Here is a 24,681-nt window from a genome sequence, read left to right on the forward strand (position 1 = left end):
TCGTTAGAAACAATAGTTAACCGTCTATCTTAGCATGAAAAAGAATGGTTATGAGACCCGCGCACAAGTAACCAACGGTGAAATCGTTGGGCTCTCTAAGAAGAGTAGGTTGATTAAATTTTGAATTAGATTTGGGTGGGGTGCGCCAGGCCCGAGCATCAGTGCAACGCTTGGGCGACGCGTAAGAGCCCCGGTAGCAAGCTACCGCGGTGGGCCCTCCCCCTCAAGAAATAAATTTAATATCGCGTGGGCCGATGACCCACATATCAGATATTAAACTGATAAGAACAGATACTACACTTGATCTTAGCCAAAAGGCCGAGAAAGGTATGACTGGAAATGAGTCTGGCTTCGCTTTTTATATATCATCCTGGTGTCTCCCTTCTCCCTTTACACGATGTGGGACTTCTGACTTTTGACCAACTATGCGTGGCACTTTTACATTTGTTAAATGCAAATATTGCAGTTGATTGCCTTCTTCGATCGGCAACAAGATTCTTTGTTTTATTCTAAATAAATCTACCAACCGGCACCTTTTTTCATGTCAACATCAAAGGCCATTCTCAGTGTGGCTTGAAGTAAAAGGGAAGACAACTAGAGAATCCTCAAGAGTCAAGACCTAGCCTATAGCACATAAATTGCTCTAGACTCTTGCCCCATCCTACACACCCAGGACTCTTTACTGTAACAGTGTAACTTTATGTAGCTTAGAGGATTCGTATCGTAAAATACATATTTTGACCACTTTTACATATTTTGAACTAAAAAATATTTTACATCAGTCTTTTCAAAATCATGTAAACTTACGGAAATTTATCAACGAGCTACAGTACCCGTGTAAATTTACATGGGCACTGTAGCTCGTGTATTTGATTTTTTAATAATTTTTTCTCCCTCCTCTTTAACTGACTCTTATCTCCTACCTCTCTTCCCCAATATCCAACGTGCCAAAATCAACTGAAAATTAACCCAAACAAACCCACACACAAACAAACCCAAACGGCCAAAATCAACTGAAAATTAACCCAAACAAACCCACACACAAACACACCCACACACAAACAAACCACAAACCCAAACGGACAGAGATATCGGTGCTTATCGGAACGATCTGGGTCGCCGGAGCTCGTGGGTCAGCCAGTGAAGCGTGGAGCGTGGATCGGCCGGTGAAGAAAGGATCTGGATCGCCGGTGCTCGTGGGTCTTGCTTGATCGGAGCTCGTGGGTATGGGTCTTGCTTGATCGGAGCTAGGGAGATCGATGCTTGTGGATCGGAGCTAGGAAGATCGGAGCTGTGGATCGGTGCTTGTGATCGGAGCTGTGGATCAGAGCCTGATCAGAGCTAGGGAGATCGATGCTTGTGGATTGGAGTTAGAGAGATCGGAGCTGTGGATCGATGCAGCTGTGGATCGAAGCTTGTGATCGGAGCTAGTGTGGATTAGACCGAGAGGGAGAGAGATGGGTATAGAGAGATAGATCGAGAGGGAGAGAAATGCGTATAGAGAGATAGACCGAGAGGGAGAGAGATGGGTATAGAGAAATAGAATCAGAAAAAATGGAAAGAGAGAAAGAGAGAGAGATAGAGCGCGTATAAAAATGTTAGTTGAGAAATAATAAAATAATTGAAAAAATTGATTATTTAAATAAAAGAGGTGATAGAATAGATGAACTGATGTGGGTGTATTGTAAAAGTGAATGTATAAAATAGAAAAAGTAGGTTTTTATGTGTAAAATAGACACAAATTTTACATGAGTTGATGTGAATGTTTTTAGAGCATCTCTAGCAGGTTCATCAAATTTTTATACTGTTTGGAGAGTGAACAGTGACTTTTACCTTTATCTACCTACTTTTTTAAATACACCTTCCAATAGATTATTTATCTCATTTAAATATTATTTTTTTCATTCATTATTTATTCTTTTTTTAACAACTACACATCTTCCAACAGTTTTTTATTCAACACCTAATTATAATAATAGAAAATAAGAATTTGAAGAATGAACAGTAGCCCATCAGGCTACTGTTCATGAGCCAAAAAAAAAAAAAAAAACTGACTTTACCGAAGCTGCTGGAGCACTAACACAACACATATTCTCCAAATTTTAGCTAATATATGTGGATATCGATGCTCTTAGTCATATATCTTTGAATGGCTTGCCTTGAAGTACACTTGAATTTGATGGCTTGACTTGACAAAGCTCATATAAATGACATGGACAACAAGTTCATTGCTTCAGCCTCATTCTAATTTGCTCAACAAAAATCAATAAATCATCTTCAAATTGGGGGGCTCTTGCTATGAACTTTGATGCCTTTAATTATAAGGAAAAGTATCTAGACACTTTAAAAAAAAAACCCAAATATCATACACTAAGAGCATTTGCAGCAGTGTAGTTATAATGCTATATTGTTATATTTCAGCTACATTGACACTAAAATTATGCTCCAGCAGTGGAGCTAAATCTATAAATTTTAGCTTCATTGCTACAATGCACATCTATAGATCGATGTGCACTGTTCATAAGAGCTAAACAAAAAAAATATTATTTTATGGACTCAGCTTCTGTCTAGTGGCCACTGGATATAAACCAAACCCTTATTTTATTCCCAGCCCGATTAAAATATTACTTTTTCCTTCTTCTTTTTTTCTTTTCTTTTCTTCTCAGAATTCTCACAATCTCTCAACTCTCTCTCTCAACTTTCAGACCTCTCAAGCCACCACCCCCCTAACCCACGCCGCCACAAACCCAACTCCGACCACGGCAACCCCCACCACCACATCTTCTCCCATCTCTCTCTTTCCTCTCTTCTTTGCCTCTATCTCTCCAAAAACCACAACATGAGAAAGAGGAGCTCAGCCAACCACCACCTCACCACCACACACACCCCAACAATCACAAAAAAAAAAAAAAAAAAAAAAAAAAAAAAAATCAGCAACCTCTCCAACACCATACACACACCACCATCACCTCCAACACCCAAAAACCCACAAATATACCACCACTAAACCCATGAATCCACCATGAACCACCACCAACAGCAACCAAAGCAACCCCAACCCATTAAACCCACACCACCATCAACACAACCAAAATCAAAACCAACACCATCAACCCACTACCACCAATCACCAAACCCATCTCCAAAAAAAAAAAAAAAAACCCACCAATGAGCAAACCCACCACCACCACCGATCTACACGGACCTAAACCCATTCCATGGACCAAATCCACAGACCCAAACGCACGAACCCAAACCACAGCACCTCTACGGACCACCATGCTCAGCCACCGCTGATCTACATGGAGCAAGAACACCTCCACGGACCCACCATGCTTAGCCACGGCCGATCTACACAGAGCAAGGTTTGAGAGAGCAGATATGAGAGAGGAGAAAGAGAGAGCTGATCTAAGAGAGGGAGAAAGAGAGAGAGTTAAGACCGGTGACTGAAGAGAGAGAGAGAGAGAGATGATAGAACTGAGGAAATAGGTTTATATATATATATATATTAAGAGAGAGAGAGAGAGAGAGAGAATAAAATATTAGTTTTTTGTTCTATATCCTTAGACTCACTGTTCACCGTTAGTAAATTTTTTGGGTAGCGATTGCAGTGGTAGCGGAAGAGTTGGCAGTAGCGGCAGCGGTTGCGAGTGCTTATGATTGTTGTTTATTGTAGTGGATATATTATTTTATTGTGTTGAGAGCTAAAATAGATTCACTGCTGCAGCAAGTGTGTAGATAAAATAGATAAAGTAACTTTTGGTGAAGTTAAAAAGCTAAATTTTTAACTTCACTGCTGTGGATGCTCTAAGGAATATCTTACATGATGGGGCTGTGTGAAGTGAGTAGAATATTTATGTGAGAATGTGTATGATATTTTTGATGATTTCTACTTTGTATTAACTAAAAATTCCAACCTTTCAGGAAAATACAACCTTTTTTTTTTTTTAAATATCAACCTTTTCAATATATAGCTTTTTAAAACGATGTTTTCAAAAATATAAACAAATAAACATTAAAAGTATAAAATAAGCAAAAATGGAGATATGGATCTCCTTATTATAATAGGTTTTAAGAAATAAAAAAGACTCTCGTCTCTCATTTAGTAGGATGGAAAATGTGGGGCCAGAAAATCGGGTAGCCTTGGCCCACTCCAAGCCAGGCCCAAATGGCCCACGCCGAGGATGACCCTGTCCTCGGGCGTCCGAGACTTTGGAAAAACACGAGGACCACCCTACCAAAGGACTCCTGGAATATCCGAGGAGGAGAGGACCTAGTGCCACGCGTTGGCAACAGAAGTACGAAGAAGGGGCAAGCCCTGGGCGAACTGTCACCTCGGCATTGAATACGCTCACCTAACCCTTCTGGCTGCATTAATGAGGATGTAACCCCTCGACAGAGCAACATCGATCAGGGTGAACCACTGGAGCATGGATATGGCCTCTGATGGGACAGACGGTCAGGATGGAGGCCAATAGATGATCAATAGGAGGAGGAAGAGAGGGATATATAAGAAATGTGAGCAAAATGTAAAGGGAGGAGAAAAATGGTGGGGGAAGAAAAAACCTCCTCGGCCCATGGCGGATGAGCGTCCCCCAATTGTAAATTGTTCTTAACATCTTTCAATAAAAGAAAAGTAGTTCATGCCTCATGCACGCCGGCGGGCGCCTAAACCTTCGATCCACTCTCTACAAATTCATTGTTCTGAGTTCGTTGGGCCTTTAACCCATATCCTTTGGGCTTGGGCAACAAAAACTGACCCTACAGAAAAAAATAGCATTGTTATGTACGCTATAGTCCACCCATATACTTCATTACTTTGAATATCCAAATTATTTGATCTCTTAGAAGAGAAAAGGCTACTCAAGCTTATCATAAGCTTTTTTCCACCTCAAGCTTCAAACCTATTTACCACTATGTTTTCTTTATTCTTTCCTTTCCACGGAATGGCTGATCTCTTGGTCAATTATGCTATTCCTATATTTTTCTTCTAGGAATAAACAGTGCTTACCATTGAGATATCAACTTGGGTAGAACTATAGAAGGGACTATAATCAATTGCCAAGAATTTGGATATAGCCTTGTAGAGTGGAGTAATTGCAAAGACTAAGGGCCTATTTAGTAATATTGTTATAGTAACGTTATTTGTATTTTTTGAAAATACATGTGGGTAAAAAAGTATGTGAAAATACGTGTAATATTGTTTAAATACTGAAAACTGTTGTTTAAAATACACTACCAAACAACCCCTAATTTGTCTAAACTGTTTCATCTTTGCAGCTTTGTCCTCCTTAGAAATCAAAGTAATCAAGGTATAACTTTATTGTTTCGGCATGAATCCTTCAATTATATCCTCATAATGCTCACAGAATATAGAGGATAAACCATTGATGAATATTTTTTCTTCGTCTCCTCAGCAATTCATTATCCTCAACTAAAGCACAATTTGGTATTAATCCATTTAAGCCTTGGGGGAATTAAAAAGTATGAGGAGGCAAACAATTTTTAAACCAATTTCACCTCTAATATTTGTGAGCCACCCTTTCTCGTTTTTCAGAAAGAAGTATAGCATTACTCCCACTAATGATAGTTGTAACATGAAAAAGAAAAACTATTATTTGAATTCAAATTTATCAAATAAATGATCTTTGATTTTTGTTTTAATTTATTTGCTGACTATGATTCTTGATTAAGGATGTCCTCCATCTTTTGAAGTTCATCTGATTTACTACACAACTTGTGTTCCGTTGCCAACTTCTTCTTTGTTCATTCAATAATATTTTATGGCAAAAATATACATTTCATTCCTAAAAATTAAGTAAGATTATATTTTAGTTAATGAAATTCGAAAAACTCTTATTTAGTCTTCAAAAAGTTGTTAACTTACCAAATTAATCATTTGATAATCTTAACATTATAATTCTTGCTTATGTGGAAAAATTCAATAAACTCACATGATGATGATGTTTTATAGCAATAATGCTACATAAAACTAATTTCATAATATATTTTAAATTTCTTAAATTTTGAAGAATTAAAATAAAACGTGACTTAAATTTTAGACACCAATAATATAGTTTCTCCAAATTTAATTTGGTATAATAGAATTTGATTTTCAGTCCAATCCCTACCAAAGAAGGTGACAAAGGTTATATATATATATATATATATGATGTTAACTTCATGATAATTATTCTTTATCACTAGACAAGACACCAATTAAATTTTAGTGCAGACAAAAATGTAATAAGCTAATCACCAGATTATACTAATGTAGATGAAAATATGAAGCAAGCCTTTTCAGTTTTTGTTTTGAAAGGCCCTTTTTTTATTGTTACTCTAGAAAAATGAAGCAAAAGTAAAAAATTTATTTGCAAGCTTAAAAAACAAAACAAAAAAAATGACAAAACCTTATCCTCTCAGACACCACACGCCTCCTTAGCACTCCAAAAACACACAAACCCCTTCCACTTCCTCCTCAAACAAAAACATGGCAACCCTTCACTTCACTCCATCTCCTACACTCTTTCTACCAAGACACAACCACCCCACCAAGCTTTCTGCTACTGCATTTCATCTCAAAATCAAACCATCCCGGCTCTCTTCACATATTGTTCGATCATACAAAGTGGTCATTGAGCACGAGGGTCAAACTACCCAGCTAGAAGTGGAACCAGACGAGACCATTCTAGCCAAGGCACTTGACTCTGGCCTGTCTGTCCCACATGACTGCAAGCTTGGGGTATGCATGACTTGCCCAGCTCGGCTTTTGAGTGGCTCAGTCGATCAGAGTGATGGTATGCTTAGTGATGATGTGGTGGAGCGAGGTTATGCGCTTTTATGTGCAGCTTATCCACGCTCGGATTGTCACATTAGAACTATTCCTGAGGATGAGCTGCTTTCTTTGCAATTAGCAACAGCTAATGACTAATAATTTTGATTTTTGTTGGTTTTTTAATATAGTTTGAGGATGTTGGTTCTTTATTGTTCAATTGAGTTAGTTTGTGCTTCTAGCTAATAATAATCATGTTATGTGCCGCATTTCAGTTAATATGTGTGCAATCATCTTGGTTTTCAATCCTGTTCGAATATGGCATTGATTCCAACAATAAATCTAGGGACATAATTTTTTTTTCTACACTGATGATATCATCTATTTTGATTGGCTTATAATAAAGTTGTGTCAATAATATGAGACTGAAAGTGTAGTTACTCCAATTACAACTTACCACTTTAAAAAGTTCTGAAAAAAAAAATTGTATTGCTCTTGTTAAATTCAAAACGCAGCTGGATCAATCAGGCCGGCTGTTACTCTATGTTATGGGCTAAAACAAGTGTCTATATCACTAAGTTATGGTATTTGATATTGTGGTGGAAATGTGGATAATGGTATGGTTAGTGATCTATCCAGATAGGATAACAAAAATATATGTGTGCGTTTGGATAGGGAGGCAAGTCACGGCACGTTTCAGACTTGCGTTTTCTCTTTTTTTTTTTTTTTTTTTTTTCCTTGCCGCAGTTGTTGACTTTGGGGAGACAAAAGTTACTGTGCGTGCACTGTGCATGTACTGTTCATGCACTGTTCACGTAATATTTAATATTAAAAGTGGGTCCCACAATACTATTTACACATTTAAAAATTATTTTGCTATAGTGTTTTCAGCAACAATCAGTTTTTATCAACTTTCAGCAACAATAAGTGCTATCCAAACGGACCCATATAAAGCAATTATATTAGAAATCAAAGTTCAAAGCCATGTAATGATGTATGGGCCGCAATTGAGAAAGATTTGATTGTTATTCATACTTTACAAAGAACAAATCCAAGAACACCAAATGATTGTAGAATATGTGATGCAAAACAATACAGAACACCCTAATAATTAAAATAACTGAGCCTACAACAGAATCATGCAAGCACAGTCCGTTAAATTCCTCTCGTCTTGTGTTTAGTTGTAGAGCAGAGAGAGGTTAACAAAACTACACTTTTGTGAACTGTCTCATGATGGTCAGATCAAACTATAACAGTTCACATCAGAAAGCAATCAGAGCCAGTTTCAAATAAAGAAGTAAAATTAAAGAGTAGAGACTCAGTTGACAACTGGCTAGACTAGCTATAAAGAACAAATTGAACAACCATGCTTCTAAGTTCTAAGGTGTAGATGACAGACCACCTCCTATGGGTCTCTTTTGCTTAAGCTTCACCTTCACATTAACACCATTATCAATGATAGATTGAAGCACAATCTGAAGCTTCCCTTCCAATCTGTCCCCCTTCCTTGGAGTGTAAACCACATCATGAATATCATCAGCCAATGCCCTCTGAGCCAGAACCGCCCCCACAGCACCACAAGCAGTTGCATTCCTAGTCGAAGCCAGGTCAAACTTCATATCTTTAGAAATGGAATGTGCCACAGCAACAACCTTACTTGTCACCCTGTGAACGACACAGGCACGAACAGAAGCCTTGGATATGTAAATGTCCAAGCAAAAAGGTTCGTGGTAAGGACCAGTAAGTTGATTATAAGTCAGAGTCCTTAGCTTCTTCTTACCAACACAAGCATTATCCATTTCATCAAGTGGAGACTTAACAATTTTATTGCTTACTACCTTAGGAAGTTTTTCAACTCTTGGGGCCACGATACCAATTGGGACATCCTTTTTCTCTGCCTTTTTGCTTTCCTTTCGATCATTCTCTCGATTTGAAGACTTCCTCCGGTGGAAATCAAGATTGTACTCTTCAAATTCCTTGGAATCCCTGTCAAGTTTATAGAACAGATTGCCACGAATTCTCATATTATCAATGTCATCGAAGTCCTGATCACTCTCAACAACTTGAGAACAAGAATCAACTGGTTCATCAACCATAAGAGAATTTGTTCCCAATGAAGAACTACCATCTACTCCTTGCCAAGCTTGTGCTAAACCCGATGAAACTCTCCACGTATCATGATCCATAAGCTCAATATCATAACTACCCGAATGAGCTTTATCATCAGTAAACAATGGAGAGAGATGAAGACTACTAGAATAACTAAAAGAAGGTGCTGAACGTGTTGTTATCTCTGTCTCTTTACCAAGAATTGTTGTGGAGGCCACGGAGCAAAAACGACACACCCTCAAAGAAAAATGAGAATTCACAACTGATGAGAAGGTGATACTTCTCCTCAAAAAGTTAAATGTCATGATTACAGCTACGATATAGTGGACTAAGGATGCGTACCAAGTTTACAAAAACAAAAACAAAAAAGGTGTGTGAGTTCAGAGAAGCAAATCACCAAACAGGTGGTGGGCGAGAACTGATTTTACCCTTCTAGTTGCCCCGTGTGAAAACTGAAAGCTTCGAACTAGAGGGAGCGCATTAATTAATAAACCCCATGATAAAAAATAAAAAAGGTTCATTTCTGGACAATAACAGCAACGAGCATGGTGGTGATGATGGTGATGAAATAATTAAATAATTTTATTTTTTAGTGCTAAGAGTGAAAATGAATAGAAGGGAAGTGGCGGCCCCTTTATTAATTGGATATTTGGATGAACTTAAAAAAGGACGAAATTTTTTTTTATTATATAATGAAATGTTTTTTTTTTTAATTTACAGTATTTAAAACGTGTATTTAGGTATCAATAAAGAACTCTAAAAATAGTTTTCTAGGATAATAATAATAATAATGAAAATGTTTAGGAACAAACTTTGCTGTAGTGTAAGGCTACAAATCCACTAAATACCTTTTTATTACATGTGAATTTTGACACATCCGTCATTTGATTACATTTTTTTCTTTTATCTTTCATGCTTGCAAAATTTTCTGAAAAACAAAAATTAATAACTATATCATCAATTAAATATTTAAATTACAAATTTTTGTGATTTAAAATTATGCATAAAAAGTTATTTTATAGATCGAATAATAAATTACATCTAATTGATATGAAATTTGATATATGTGTTAAGAAATATAAATAACATACAATTCAATGCTTAAATTTAAAATATATATATATATATATAATCATTGTGGGGCCTAAAGAATCTGGCAACCCCGACCCACTTTATACCAAGCCCAAGTACAAAGTGTCTACCACAGAAACAATTCCAGAGTAAACTGTCACCTCCACATTAAATACCCACAACTAACGCTCTGGCCGCATTAATGGAGAAATGATCTCTAAACAGTGCTGCCTTAGTTGCTGCAACTCACAAGAGGTTTGGTAAGGTGGCTGATGGGACGGGTAATCAGAGAGAGGTATGGATGATCAACAAGTGGAAGAAAGAGATCGTGGGGAGAGGACTATATATAAGAGGGAGAAACAGATCAAAGGGAGGAGAGGGGGATGCTCATTCAAGAAGGGCCACAAGGCTCCTCGAACTGTGCCGAGAACAGACTTTCTTAGATAACCCCAGTTCATCTATGTATGATTGTTAAGACCATCATATTAACTGTTGTAATCCTCACTAAGGTCTAGTTTTTAAACTCATTCTCAACAAATTCATTTTATTGGGCTAATTGGATTTGAGTCCGCTCGTCCAGCAGGAGAAGCGCTCAGATCCAATCTCTACAATCATGTTAATTTTTTTAGTGATAATAATAGTCCAAGTAATTTTTTTTTTAGGGAATACGCTACAATTAAGTTTGTAGCCAAACTTTATCCTAATAATATAGTATATATAGTATCAAGGTGTATATTAGAAAAAATGTGTCACATTTACATATTTTATTAAAAAAATTACCCACATACACTGTTAAAATTGTGTAAATATTTATTGTTGCTAAAAGTGTAACGAACACTTTAATTTTTATTCTTTCTTTGCTAATCTTGAAAGTAATAAATAGTTGTTATTGTGTCTAAAAAAGAAAAACAATAAATAAAATTTAATAAAAAAATTGAAAAATAGATGGTCTGCTGATTTGAAAAATGAGCACCTAAAATACAGAAAAAGTTTTGAATGCTGATTACCAATTTTTTTTTTAAAGAAAATTTTGAATGCTCTTCTTATATTGTTGTAAATCTTTTGAAATTAGTAGCCCCGCCCAAGCTGACATAATATTCTTGTGAGCTAGCTATTTCTTATTTATATGGGTAATGTTGGGATCACATAAAATGACACAATTTTGTGTCACAACTCACCACGTGATGAGCTATGATTAGTGAAAACGTGTTCCCACATGGCCCACAAACACTCCTTCACTAGTCACAACTAGCCACGTGACAATTTATGGCACAAAATTATGCAATTTTTGGTGGTCCTAGCATAACTCTATTTATATTTACTCTCGTCACAGTCCTCAGTCCTCACCGTCTCTCTCTTTCACGAGCAACATTCTTGTACGGCAAGGAAGGTGAGTATTTCACCACCGTTTCTCTCTCTCTCACACTCTGCCTATTTGTTTTGCCGTGATTTCTTCTATACAAGAAATCAAGTGGCCTGTGTACATTTGTGACTCCAAACTCTTTCTAGCTAGGCAACCTACTTCACTTGGGTTTCACTCTCTGCCTCTCTCTCACGGTAACCCTCATTTTCATCTGCGCCTATATATGTGGAAAAAAAAAAAAAAAACCCTCCTTTATAATCTTTTGGGCTGTAAAGTATTGATTTTTTTATATTTTAGAGTTACTGATGAAATGCCATTTTTGTAAGTACCTTGTTTACATATACATTTTATCTGTGGGGGAGTTGTATTTTTGGATTTTGGAAAGCTGAGCATGGTTAGTTACAAGTTAAATAGTAAAGTTTGGAATGTGAGCTAGACATACTTAAGAATGATATTGATGATAAAAAGTAACTCTGCCAATGATATGTCGATTTTGAAGCTCTTGAGAGACAGGTTAGTAGGTGCATATCGAAATAACATTTTTCTCCAAGCATTTGTATAATTTATAAATGATACTCCTATTCAGAGTGTGACATAGAAATCTATTTTCAACTTTGATTTTTTTTTTTTTATTTAAAAGAAAACTCAATAAATTTTATTAGGATGAAAAGGCCAAATCAGTTCGTAGTAGTATATCTTAGAATTGCTATGGAACCCTTTCCATCCACACTAATCATATAGATACCTTTAGCATATCTGGCAATATTATAAACTTATCTATTACGTTAGTGACTTTAGCTTATCTATTGCATTTATAAAAATCTTGAAAGCAAAGTTTCATTTATACAAACCATCTATATTCTATATAAAATCTAAAAGTTGAAGTATATTATTTATTGTTACTACAATTCTATTGAGCCATATCAGCGTAACATTTCGGTTTATTTTAGTCCATTTCAGTCTACCTTGGTCTATTCGGTTCAGTTTGCTCCATTTCAGTTCACTCTGGTCTATTCAGTCCATGATTCTCTCTCTCTCTCTCTCTCTCTCTCTCTCTCCGCTTTAGGTTGATGATTTTTTTTTTTTTTTAATATCTTTACTTTGGGTTGTGTTTGGTGTTATGTTTTTAAAGTTCCCCATCTCATCACAAATTCTCTTTCTCTGCCACTTACAAGTTATAACCTTTGGTTTTTATTTGAGTTAATCCTTAATTTGAAAGTGAGAATTTGAGCTCATGTCAAAACACAATCTACATAGTTATATATTTGAACGTATTTATCAATTATTTGAGAAATCTATATTATTTATAACAGGATTCTCTTATTTGGACTGATCTTGTGGCAAATATATCTCTACACCCTAAGTTTAAGTAGAAACAAAACTTAAGAATAACATGGTAAAAAAAATTTCTAAAACATTGTTTGTTGGTTTTCAAACTGAGTAAGTGAGTATTAAACAAGAACTTTATTTCTTTATACTCATATTGTTTAAAATTGTTTTTTTAAACAAGAAAGTATAAAGAAATTTTTACATTTTTTTTTTAAAAATTGGCAGCAAGTTTTTTTTTCCCCCTAAATGGTTATCTATTTCATCACCTTGGCATTCAATTTTTATTACTTATCAAAAAATTTTAATGAGATCATTTTTCTTTACTTGATAACAGGTTTTCTTTCCTTAAAAATTAACATATATTATCTCTAAATTAGATATATCTCACCAGTTTCTTAAAAGAGAGAGAGAGAGAGAGATATATATATATATATATCCTAATCACTTACTTCAATAGATACAATAACTCACAACTTCCCACGCAATCATTTGTGTATTTACTTTGTATATATGTGATTACTTTAGTTGAAAAAAAAAAAATAATAAAAGAACCTTTTAAGCACGCGCATCATGAACGCGTGATCAGATGCTAGTATCAATTATAATTATGTGATAAGCTTTTATTGTCATGATAATCCACTTAAGAGAATAAGAAATTTGAAGATTAAAAACTTTAGTTATGCTCAAAAAAATCAAGAAAATATAATACATCACAACAATAGTTAGAGGAATATGAATGACTCCAAGAAAGAGTAAAAAAAAGAGTTACACTCATAAGTCATAACTCTCTACCAACTTTTTTTTCCCCTTCTTTTCATCTCATAGTTGTAACTTTGTTGCAAAATGATGACAGAAGTTACGGAAGGGAAGCATTACATCCCATTGTTTGAAGATTGATTCAGCAAAAAGCTTTTTCTTCTTTGTACCATTATCTAGTGAGGCAGCTAAGGTTGGAGACAAAAACGTTCACAACTTTTTTTCCTTTTAAAAAGAAAAAAAAAATCCTCAAACTCTCTTTCACAACTTATTAAAATAAATATCTGTGATTACTATAATATCAATTTCACACAATTCCATTGACATAAATTTTATCATTCACTAATCCAAATATTCAAACTCAACAGTTGGGGAAACTTATAAATAAGTTTTTCCAAAGAAATTTGTCATTTAACATGGTTTTAGCAACTATCCTGTTAGTTGACATGTTTTTGAAACATATTAACAAACATCTCGAGCCCGAGAGAATTGAGTTCAGTGAAAGAACTCAAGTCTTATAGTCCGAGTTCTATGAGAGAACACGGCAAGAAGAAGAACAACCTAGCAGATCAGAAAAAGAAAAACCCACGAGATCAGAAGAAGAACACACAAAAAGAAACCCACATGGCAGATCTGAAGAAGAAGCCACCACACCCATGCGGCAGGTCGAAGACAAAGAACACCGTTGTTGAGTTTTGAATTGGAAACACCATTGTTAAGTTAAGTTTTGAATTGGAAACACCATTGTTAAGCTTCAAATTGGAAACACCATTGTTAAGCTTCGAATTGGAAACTTGACAACTAACAAAATTGTTACAAAAATAATGTTAAATAGCAAATTTCCTCAAGCCTTTCCTAAGTCCTTGCCAAAATGGGCACCTATTCAGATTTACACAACATACGCATACAGAGGGCACAAATTCATAATGGGCATACAGTACATAGTTAATAAGCATGCATTGATCCATTATGGAAAAAAGGGGGCAATTTCTCGGCAACTTCCAGGACAAAAGCTCAAGATCAACTCACTGGTTCAGTGATTCCTCTTGTCTAATTAAAGCTAAGACATAGCTCCGGATGGGATAAAAAGATGATTTGTTTTACTTTTTTACTTTGTCGCATCTGAACCACCAAACTTGCTATCACTGTCCCATCTAACACAAGGGATGGGGCATCATCACCACCACAGAAACAAGTGGCGAAGCACATGCTCTGTGATGAAGCAAATTTTCTCGCACCCATCATTCTCCGAATCAAGGAAGAAAAGAGTAGAGGCCCAGATGGAATCAAATACCATCCATTTTTTAAAAGAAAAATCAACTTAACAAATTAAAAACACAGATGGCATTTGTTTAAATTTGAAGCCACATTTTCAAGAATGGGAAGAAGACCAAGACAAAATAGTAAGAGCAGTTTCTATAACTAAACAAACGGCATTGGTAGTTCCTCAAGTCCTTGATGCTGTTTCTTGCCATCCTAATTACTTTCCACAGTCACCTAGATCTAAAGTTTGATCAACATTAGAAATACAACTTCTCACCATGGCAGAGCAAGAAGTAGGACAAATGTTACGATTAACACACATACATCGCTACCATTAAACGGTTAGTGATTACAGACAAACCATTTAGAAAGCAAATGAGATTTTGGGGTCATCATATCAGTGGTTACCATCTTCAAAGAGTAGTCATGTCTATCGGTAGTAAGCCTGCTGATAAGCTGGTGCAATTCCATTGCCATAGCCTCCATATGCAGGATAGTTCATGGGAGCTACTGGGTATGATCCAAGAGGTGGGGCTGCTTCTGGTGAGTAAGCATAAGGATTTGTTGGTGGGCTTCTGCTGCCATACATGGGGGGTGGGGAATGGTATGCGGGGATGCCAGCAGGGTACTGAGCATGAGAGGGAGACCTAACAATTGTAGGTGGTGCAGGGAAGGAAGATACATAAGCATTTGTCAAACGTCCAGCCTTGGCCGGAGGCATGGGGCCACCGCTGTTAGCTCTTGTTCTTTTGTTGGCAGGGACTGCTGCTGTTCTTTTGTTGGCAGGGACTGCTGCTGGTTTTCTCTTCTCTGTCTTGGCCTTCTCTAGCTGTTCAAGGCGCTTCTTAAGATTTTCTGGAGGGAACTGATCCTCTAGTTTGTACTCTTCAATACACTTGATGACACCCCGAAGTGCTGACTGCTCCTTACGTCCAGCTAGTTGCTGCAAAGGCAACAAAGAATTACTCGTTAAATAGAAGTAAGGTGTAGATCTCCCACCCTAAGTTGCCTCTAATATGGGGAAAATATATATTACCCACTTTCTACGGCCATCATCTTCCAATTATCAAAGAGAGCCATTAAATTAGGGGACTGCAATCATGTTAATCTCATCGTAACATATTTGTAGATATTGTACCGTTTCAAGCTAAACACACACACACCAACTACACATGCAATTCAAAAAGCTTGGATGCCTATCCTTTACTGCATTATCTACTGTGTTTGTAGAAAACATAACAACTTTCTCCCAACCTCCCCCCCCCCCCCCAACCAAACATAAAAAAAAAAAAAAAAAAAAAAAAAGGAAACAAAAACTCAAAAAGGTTATGCTTGCATAGAGTGAAATCATGCTTCACCCAACATAGATGGCCTTTAATATCCTGAACCTATTTCACATGTTATTCCCTGAAATCCTAGCTAAATGCATATGCATAGTAGAAATTGTATTTCCCCCAATAAAAGGAGGCTTTAGTACCCAGAACCTTTTTTGGCACAAAAGCTTGCTTCCAAACATAGGATAATGTCAAAGGCCAGAAAAGAGTGCTAGGAATGAGAAAACCCAGGACTGTAAAAAGACATCAGATTAATCACCAAGAAGGGAAGAGAGATAATTTGATTTTTCTAGACTACAACAGCCCATACGAATTATTAGGATATAAGATTTAGGATGTAATAACAAAAGAAATACCGCAGCTCGGCCGGGATTATTGGGATCATCCATAATAGAAGCTGCAGCCTTCCTTGCATCCTTCAAAAAAGCTTTCAGAAGAGGAACAGGGGGGAACTTGTTCACAAGACCAACTTCATAAGTAAAATGCACAGCATCAAGCTGCTGTCCCCTGCTGATTAATTCCTCAATCATATCTGCACATAACAATACAGTAAACTATTAACAACTCAACTAGTCGAGACATTCGTGACAGGCACTAGAACAAGCATGAGATGTTGACAAAATATCATAAAACTATGGGACTAAAGTAAACTTGTGTTGAACCTCTAAATATTCCATGTTCTACATGCATGAAGCATACCTCAACCAGGTTCTACCACCCACATATTATAATTCAAATTACATACAGAAAATGTTATAGACTTTTATAGACTAGTAGTATATAATTAACAAGTAGCTTACATCATTGCTAATCTTCACTAATTTGAAATATTTCAATTCCACAAAAGTAACAATTACTGATAACTGTTTAATCGGGGAAAAAAATGATAACTGAATCTACTCGGTAGAAAGAGCCACAACTTGAGACAACTAGCAGGATTGCAAAATGTATCTTCACAAAAAAAATTATGTTTCTCACAAATACTTGTTAATGTTTCAAACATTTAAATATTTATAAAAATCTGAACATATCAATGGCGATACTGCTGAGATTAAAATAAAGACCAGCCATTAACTCCTCCAAATACTTATTCTAAACAATAAAGCACCATGACACCAACAACATATAACTCATTCAAACTAATGAAATTAACCTAAGTATCTTTACCACGTGTTTAAAAGCAATATTACATTCATGTAGTAATATATAATTTAACAGATACAGGCCATATGCTAATGTGCATATCATATGCCGAGAGACCTTTAGATGCAAGGAAAACAAACAAAAAACCTATAGACAAAAGCTAACAGAGGACAAGGAACATTGATGTGGGAGCACAACCAGAAATTATCTGGATTTTCAATGGATTATTTCATATTTTAAGTTTTTATTTATTTAGATAGGGATTAGTATTTTGAATTCAACTAGGATTAGTTGATCTACATCTCCTTATCTCATGGAGGCTTTATAAAAGCTCTAGATAGTTTATTTGTATTCAAACTATTTTGATTAATAATCTTTCATTGGTGAAAGTTGAGCTTGTGTTTGGTGGTGATTCCAAAGCCAAGTAATCAAATTGACTGATTCCATAATGGACTTAGAACTCTAAGAATACATTCATTCGAAATGATGTCTTACAATGAAATCATATATACAACAACAACAACCAGCCCTTATTCCTAACATTTTGGGGTCAGCTACAAATCCTGAACAAAAAACAAGTCAGAGTCGGCCACATGCATTCTATTCTATTCAAAATCATATTTCTTAAAGCTCCCCCCAAAAAAAAATCATAATTCATATAAATACCAACCAAATATAAGAAAAAAAAGTCCATGCTTATACTCTATAGGCACATCCTCATACTAATGCAATCACAAGTACAAACACACAGATCTAGATACCCAAAAAGCCCATGTGACTCCTCTAGAATCTAGATATGTGCCTAACCCCATAACTCTTCCAAAGTGAAATTCATGCATCATCCCCAAAATTTCTTTCAATACTAAATAAAGCTAAACCTACACGCTTCCAAAAATGTAATTAATCTGATACAGAGAAAAATTCATTAATTCATTCTAAAAATAGAAAATTCAAAACACACATAACAAAAGAAACATATTTACCGGGCATTTTATCGCCGAGGCCGAGCGAGACGGCGAGCTTAGGCATCTGCTTCCGCCAGGCCGAACCGACGACGAGCTTCCGATACAAATTCACATCCTCCTTCTTCACAATCCCGAAGGTCACCAAGTGCTGCAAGAAGGTGTGCACGTCCGGAGTCTTCACGTTCTCAATTCCACCGCGCTCCTCCAAGCTCGCCTTCCACGTCTCCGCGATCCTCTTCGCGCGCGCCTTCACGGTCGGCGTCACCAGCAGCCTCGACTTTCCGATCACCGGGTCTACCACCACAGGTATCAGCGATTCCAGCACCAGAACACAGGCCCAGCCCAAATCGTTCCCTCTCTCACTCTTCTCCACCCTCTTGTCCACCGGAAACACCTCCGATATCGATTCGAGCACGAACCTCGCCGGATCGAGGCACTCAGCTAAAGCCAAAGGCATCTGAGCTCTCAACGACTCCAACTCCTTCTTCTTCCTAGTCACAAACCTCCAAAACCCTAGCGCGTCCATTTTCACGCAAAAAGACTTCAGCACAAGCAACAGCCCCTCGCCATCGTCGACCTCGCCGTTCTCGTTCTCGTCCTCGCCGGAGACTTTCCGGAGAGCGATGAGAGCGGCGTCCTTGTTCTCCCCGAGCTTTCCGAGGGCGATCTCGACGCTGCTTTCGATAGAGACCTCGCGCTGCTCGAGCTCGCTGAGCGAAACCTTGGTTTCTTGGTCCAGGCTCTGGATTTTGTTCCTGAGAGCTTCAGATTTCTTCAGGAGGTTCTGCTCCAAGGAAGTGAAGTGGTCGGAGAGCTCCTTCCAGAGAAGTGTGCAGCTCGTCATCAGTGAGGTTTGCCTCTGGAACTCGTCGAAACTCGGCGGAGTCAACTCGGTCAACTCGCCTGGATCGGGGATCGACCCCATGGTTTGCTTTGTTCTCTTTCACTTCAACTCAGTAATACAACTCAGAATTCACTAGAAGAAGAAGAAGAAGAAAATCGAAACCCTAGATAATGAAAAAACGAAGAATCAGAGAGGGAGAGAGAGAAGGTAGAAGATAAAGTTAAGTGTAGAGTGAGCAAACGGTGAGCTGACGTGGACGGTTTATGGAGAGACACGTGTTTTGGCGTCTGAAAAAGTTGGGCCGAGGGGCGGTGCTAGAATGCGCTTGGGGTGCGTAGGATTTTAGGGGAACGCACATGGTGGCGCGAGAAAGGTGCTAAAGTGAGCGGGGTAAGTGTTGGGGTGCGCAGGATATGGGGATTGGTAAAGTGAGGATTATGACGTAGGATGAGTAAAGTTACAGTTACACCAAGTAAAACGTTTTATGCCATTTTTGCCTCAACTATGCGCAAGTGTGGAGGGTGAAGATGCCAATCCACTATTTATTTTTTTTTTTTTTCAAACTCGTCATTTATCATCCTTACCCTACCAACTCTTAAAATTAATGCCACGCTACCAACTCAATAACTTTTTAAACATTTTTCACAATAGATCCAATTAAGTGTTTTAAGATATTTATTAATAAATTATTTTAAAAAAGTTTTAATTTACTTTTATAATAAATAAATAAATAAAACTATTTTAGTTTTTTTTTTCTTTTTTTATAAATTGTCTATTAACAAATATTTTTAGAGCACTTGTTAGCTTTTTTTTTTCTTTTCTTTTTTAAAAATGTTTCAACCTATAGCGTCTACTTCTGATGATAATTTTATATCATCAGAACCAATACACCAATCGATTTATAGTGGAGGTAGGAATTGAACCATAAATATTTTATTCAACTATTAGAGACTTTACCAATTGAGTTAACTAAAACCCACTTAACTTTTTCCTTTCACAATAATTGAATTAAAAAATTTTTATTAATGATTATTCTCACTAATAAGATCACTTTATTATCAACTATTAACAACTTGTTACCTCAACAATTGTGAAATAATTTGTAAAAATTTTTGTGTTCCTAGAGTTATTGAAATTTAAAACCAAAGCTAAGTGGAATGATTTCAAGAACCTTCATTTTTATTTTAAATTACAACACTTGAGTTCATAAATAAATTTAATTATATATTTAAATTTAATTAATTTTCCTATTGAATGAACTTGAGCTTGTTCACAAGTACTTAATTAACTTATTCTTTTCATATATATATATATATATATATAGTAAACACAATTAATGTAGGGTATATTTTTTGTGGCCTAAGCCCAAAATGTTTGGATTATGAGCCCAATGAATCCAGAACAATGAATTTGTAGAGAATGAGAGAAATAACTAGATCGATTGTGGACTAAGCAATAGTTAACTATGGTATTAGGAAGGAACTGATGAAAAACACACTTCACAGTCTTTCAATTTGATGTCCGAAGAGGAATATCATTCAATGAAAAATTCATACAACTCTACAACTCTCCAAAAGTCCCTCCCTTTTCTCTAGAAGCTCTTTCTTTATATAACATCCTCCCTCATCATCTTTATCGTCCACCTGTTCTTCATCTAAGTGTCCACTTGAGTATGTGTCACATCAGATTTCTTCTTTAACTTTCCGTAAGTGGTGGTAGCTGGATTGGCATTGTTCAGGGGTCTTCTCCACATTAATGTGGCTAGAAAAACAGATGCAGTGTATTTAATGTGGTGGTGGCAGTTTTTTTTTTATAGATATTTCTCCATTCTTCTTATCTCCCGGCATGTCCACAGCTTATCCAGATTGCTAAAGTCATTAGTAAGCTCATTCGAACTCCCCAGATATTTATTTGACTAAGAATCTTTACATCCGAGGAGAATGATCTCTTCGGAACGCTAGTGCTCTCTTCGGATGGATCTTCTTCACTCCCAAGTATCTTTCTTTCATGCGGAGTACTCCTCAACAATTTTAGTTTCTTCGGACATACAGTAACCTTCACACAGGGCTTTGGGCTCAATATATAAGTTGAGTTTCTGCCCCCCACAATTAAGATAAAAAAAATTACTACTTTCACAAATTTATGCTAAGAACTAAAAAATAAATTATCGTTGAAATTATATTTTTCAATCTAATTATATAAAATGGTTCATTTAATAAACTTAAAAGAAAATTTTGAATGGCCAATCTTGCAAGGTTTTTAGACTATTTATATTATTGATAAATTACAAATAGTAATTTGTATCTTACTAACTTTTTTTATATATAAATTTGCACAATTTAATATCTTTTTATATAGAAAATTCAATATCTATATAAATATATAAATACACGCATGTGCACACAACCGCACACGCATATATTTATATGAGAAATGCTATCTCCATAACATTTTTACAATAAATTTTATGTGGTAAATTGTTACTTGTTGTTACTAGTATGTAAATATTTAAAACCAGTAACAACGTGTTATCTAAGATTTTTTGTGAAAGTGTCATAAAAATGTTGTGACATAACACTTCCCTCTCTTTCTATCTATATATACGTTAGCCTAAAAACTTAGAGTTGAAGGAATGGTTTGCTAAATAGATAAAGGGTAGGGTTAATAGGCACAATAAAAACTCTGTTAAGAAAAACTTTTATATTAGTTTATTTTGTCTTATATCATATTTTTTTTACCAACTTTATAGGACGTAGAGCTAATAAAATTGACTTTTTGGGTTTCAATTATCAATTTAGTACTATTTTTAATTATCTTATCAATTTATACAAATTTTTTATTAAGTAAACTCCACAATAAATCATTCTTGATGCCGGTTAACATTTCTCATAAATAAAATATTGTATTTGTATGATTGTATCTTCCTTCTTCAAGTCAATTAAACCAAGTCCGAGCAGTTTGGCTTTTGAGGTGTGTGGGAGCAACTGTGCAAGGAGGACAAGATTGGTAAAGTAAGAAAAATGAGGTAGGATAAGGGGGTGTTTGGGTGGTGTGAAGGAGAAGAGGGGAGGGAAGAGTACTTTTGCGGAAACCGAAGCCAGATCAAGGGAGAAAAAAAAAAAAAAAAAAAAAAGCAAATAGTGTGAGAGAGGAAAAGCTGGGAAAGTTGGGGGAGGGTGGTAGTGAGGTGGGCCAGACGCACTGACCACCACATGGGTGTAGTCAGATAAAGTAAAGAGTAGACAGTAGACACTGCTCCTCCTGCGTTGTGTTAATAAGAGCAGTATGTGTGTGTGTTAGAAGAAGAACAACGAGGCATGCGCATGCATCGGCATCACTAATCCATGACACAACGTTTGGGATATAATTTGTACAATTATCAATCATCTTTACCTCTTCTGGTTTTTTTTGTCTTTGTTGTCTACCCCAAAAGAATCTTTTACTGCTTACATTCCCACACACATATATATTATTATTATATATATATTTGGTAGAAAGGAACATTCCCAATTATACACACTATACAGTTATACTTATACCAGACCGGTTATTTGGGTTATCTATCTTGCTTGCCACGTGAACACGTGGCCCATGGATTGTCGGGTACAAGCCACATTAGGGAAAGAGATCTGTGTATGTGATTGTTTGTAATATTTTATTTATATTTTTTTATAATTCGAAGAGAGAGAGAGAGAGAGAGTGAAGCTATAAATGTTTATGTTAAAAACAAAAAAATGTCAATCAATTGACATACAAGATTCTTGGTATGTTTGTAATTATTTGACAAAAATGTTTTTTTTATTCGATAAGTTGAAAATATAAATGTATATTGTAAGAAGGTGAAAGTTCTACTCATTCTAGGCCCAAGCCGAGAATTGTTAGCTTAAGGTCCAACCCAGACGTAATAAACACCGAACTAAATACACAAACCTATGTACCATTGACGACTATATTTGAACAAACTCCATTATCCCTGAGGAGGGAAGGTAGTGCCTTGGGGAAACCCGTTGATTGAGCACAAGATTCAGCGTTAGGCACAAGTTACCATAAAATCATTTCAACAACAGAGCCGTGCCCCTTAATTTTGATACATGATTGGACATGCTAGAACAATGACCTAGACCCAGAAGGCCACCCAGGCAATACTAGTGGAGGAATCCACACACATGCAAAATCTTCTCTCGTCTTAGCAAATCCACTATCAAAAGGGTATAAAAAGAGTAGAAGGGGGACAGTCCAAGGAGATGGAACATTGTTTTGGGGAGAGAAACACAAGAGAAAAATAAGAAACCAATACTTAGGAAAGGTGATCCAATTCGGGACACCCAAAGAGCACCTTGACGTCTAATATTCTCCTCGAACAATCGCATTTCTAGTAAATAATCAGCGCACAACCGTTTTAAACCATCAATCTTCAACTAAACTTCTTTTGGGATCACTCATTGTGTGCTAAACCCAAAACATAATACAAATTTATTGGAAGTTCAGGCCCAACAAGCCCAAGGGGTTGTTGGTAAGACACCACCACACATATTAAATAAAATAATATCTTTTGTTAACGAGTAAAATATATATTATATAATATACTCTTTTCTTAATAAATCAATTACTATAGTAAGTGCAAGAAGATAGTTACATGCTCTTGGTAGATAATTCTCTTTTGAATCAAGATGTTTATTAGTTAGTTCAACTGGTAAAGTCTCTGATAGTTGTATAAGAGATCTTTGATTTAATCATCGCTTATACTAAAAACTAATTGATGTCTTAGTTTGATGATAACTCCTTATAATCAGGAGCGGAAACTATAGGTTAAAATTCTATAAAAAAAAAAAAAAAGTTTATTAGTTAAAGATCAGGAGCGGAAACTATAGATTAAAATTCTATAAAAAAAAAAAAAAAGTTTATTAGTTAAAGAAAGCCGGCCTACCAAACAAAATAATCCGTGAAACATGGGGAGGCTAAATTTTAAACTTACCCCACTTGAAATTTAAAACATAAGACATCGGAAGCTCGGACCCCAATTAAAGAGATATAATGACAATGATTTCATGCATGTTTCAATGTCTGCTTTTAAAAAAATATACTAGATTAATATTTTAATATGAAGGAAAAATGAGCAAAGTCCAAGATTTGTTTATTAATTAGTACTAACTCCAACTATAGGTGATAATTTGGTCCACGTCTCTGGCTATATTTAAGTGGGAAGTGAATGTAATAAATATCTGACAAAAGGCAAAGTACTATATGCATCAACTTTGGGGCGGAAAAAAAGGATTGACACTGATCTTTTTTTTGCTGAATAGGATTGACATTGATCTTACTATTAGTTTTTTCGAACCATGAGATTTGAGTTCTTACTGTCAAGTCAAGACATCTAGAAAATTTCAGCAAAAAAAAAGACATCTAGAAAATAATAAGCACCACTTTTTTGAAGTTTGAAGTAATATAATCGATTCATCAATAAGCTCTACAAAAGAAATTAGTAGAAAGTTAGAAACAGGCTCTTTCGGCTGTGTGGGTTATACTAACTTACATCCCCCAATACAAATAGTGGAAACATGAGCTGCATGGACTCAATTCTATAATATTTCAGAGGCCTACATGAATTCCTAGTCCTTTCTTTAATCTTAGTTATTAAGGTTAAGAGTTTGTTTGATATCCGTTTATTTTGTTAAAACTGAAATTTTTTTCTGAAAGTACTGTAAATAAAAGTAAAAGTTAGCTGAAATAGT

General features: G+C 35.9%; 3 protein-coding genes and 1 non-coding gene across 4 annotated transcripts; 1 reads left to right on the top strand and 3 right to left on the bottom strand.

Moving 5' to 3' along the window:
• Positions 1-135: 135 nt before the first annotated feature.
• On the bottom strand, positions 136-331 carry LOC112017887 (U2 spliceosomal RNA). Its single transcript, XR_002883535.1, has one exon. It is a non-coding gene; the product is annotated as a U2 spliceosomal RNA (small nuclear RNA).
• Positions 332-6,429: 6,098 nt separating this feature from the next.
• Positions 6,430-7,135, top strand: LOC112017876 (ferredoxin C 1, chloroplastic). Its single transcript, XM_024050336.2, has one exon. The coding sequence runs from the start codon at positions 6,491-6,493 to the stop codon at positions 6,929-6,931; it is 441 nt and encodes a 146-aa protein (XP_023906104.1). The 5' UTR covers positions 6,430-6,490; the 3' UTR covers positions 6,932-7,135.
• Positions 7,136-7,779: 644 nt separating this feature from the next.
• On the bottom strand, positions 7,780-9,532 carry LOC112017880 (uncharacterized). The gene has a single exon (XM_024050341.2). The coding sequence runs from the start codon at positions 9,184-9,186 to the stop codon at positions 8,152-8,154; it is 1,035 nt and encodes a 344-aa protein (XP_023906109.1). The 5' UTR covers positions 9,187-9,532; the 3' UTR covers positions 7,780-8,151.
• A 5,266-nt stretch (positions 9,533-14,798) lies between these two features.
• On the bottom strand, positions 14,799-19,157 carry LOC112017830 (FRIGIDA-like protein 4a). The gene is made up of 3 exons (XM_024050285.2): positions 18,124-19,157; positions 16,354-16,529; positions 14,799-15,606 (listed from the first exon to the last, which is right to left on the bottom strand). Exons 1-3 carry the CDS (start codon positions 19,028-19,030, stop codon positions 15,094-15,096), a joined length of 1,596 nt encoding a protein of 531 aa, XP_023906053.1. The 5' UTR covers positions 19,031-19,157; the 3' UTR covers positions 14,799-15,093.
• Positions 19,158-24,681: the final 5,524 nt, after the last annotated feature.

This window comes from Quercus suber, unplaced genomic scaffold, assembly GCF_002906115.3.
Source record: "Quercus suber isolate HL8 unplaced genomic scaffold, Cork oak 2.0 scaffold_4, whole genome shotgun sequence".
NCBI classification, from domain to species: Eukaryota; Viridiplantae; Streptophyta; class Magnoliopsida; order Fagales; family Fagaceae; genus Quercus; species Quercus suber.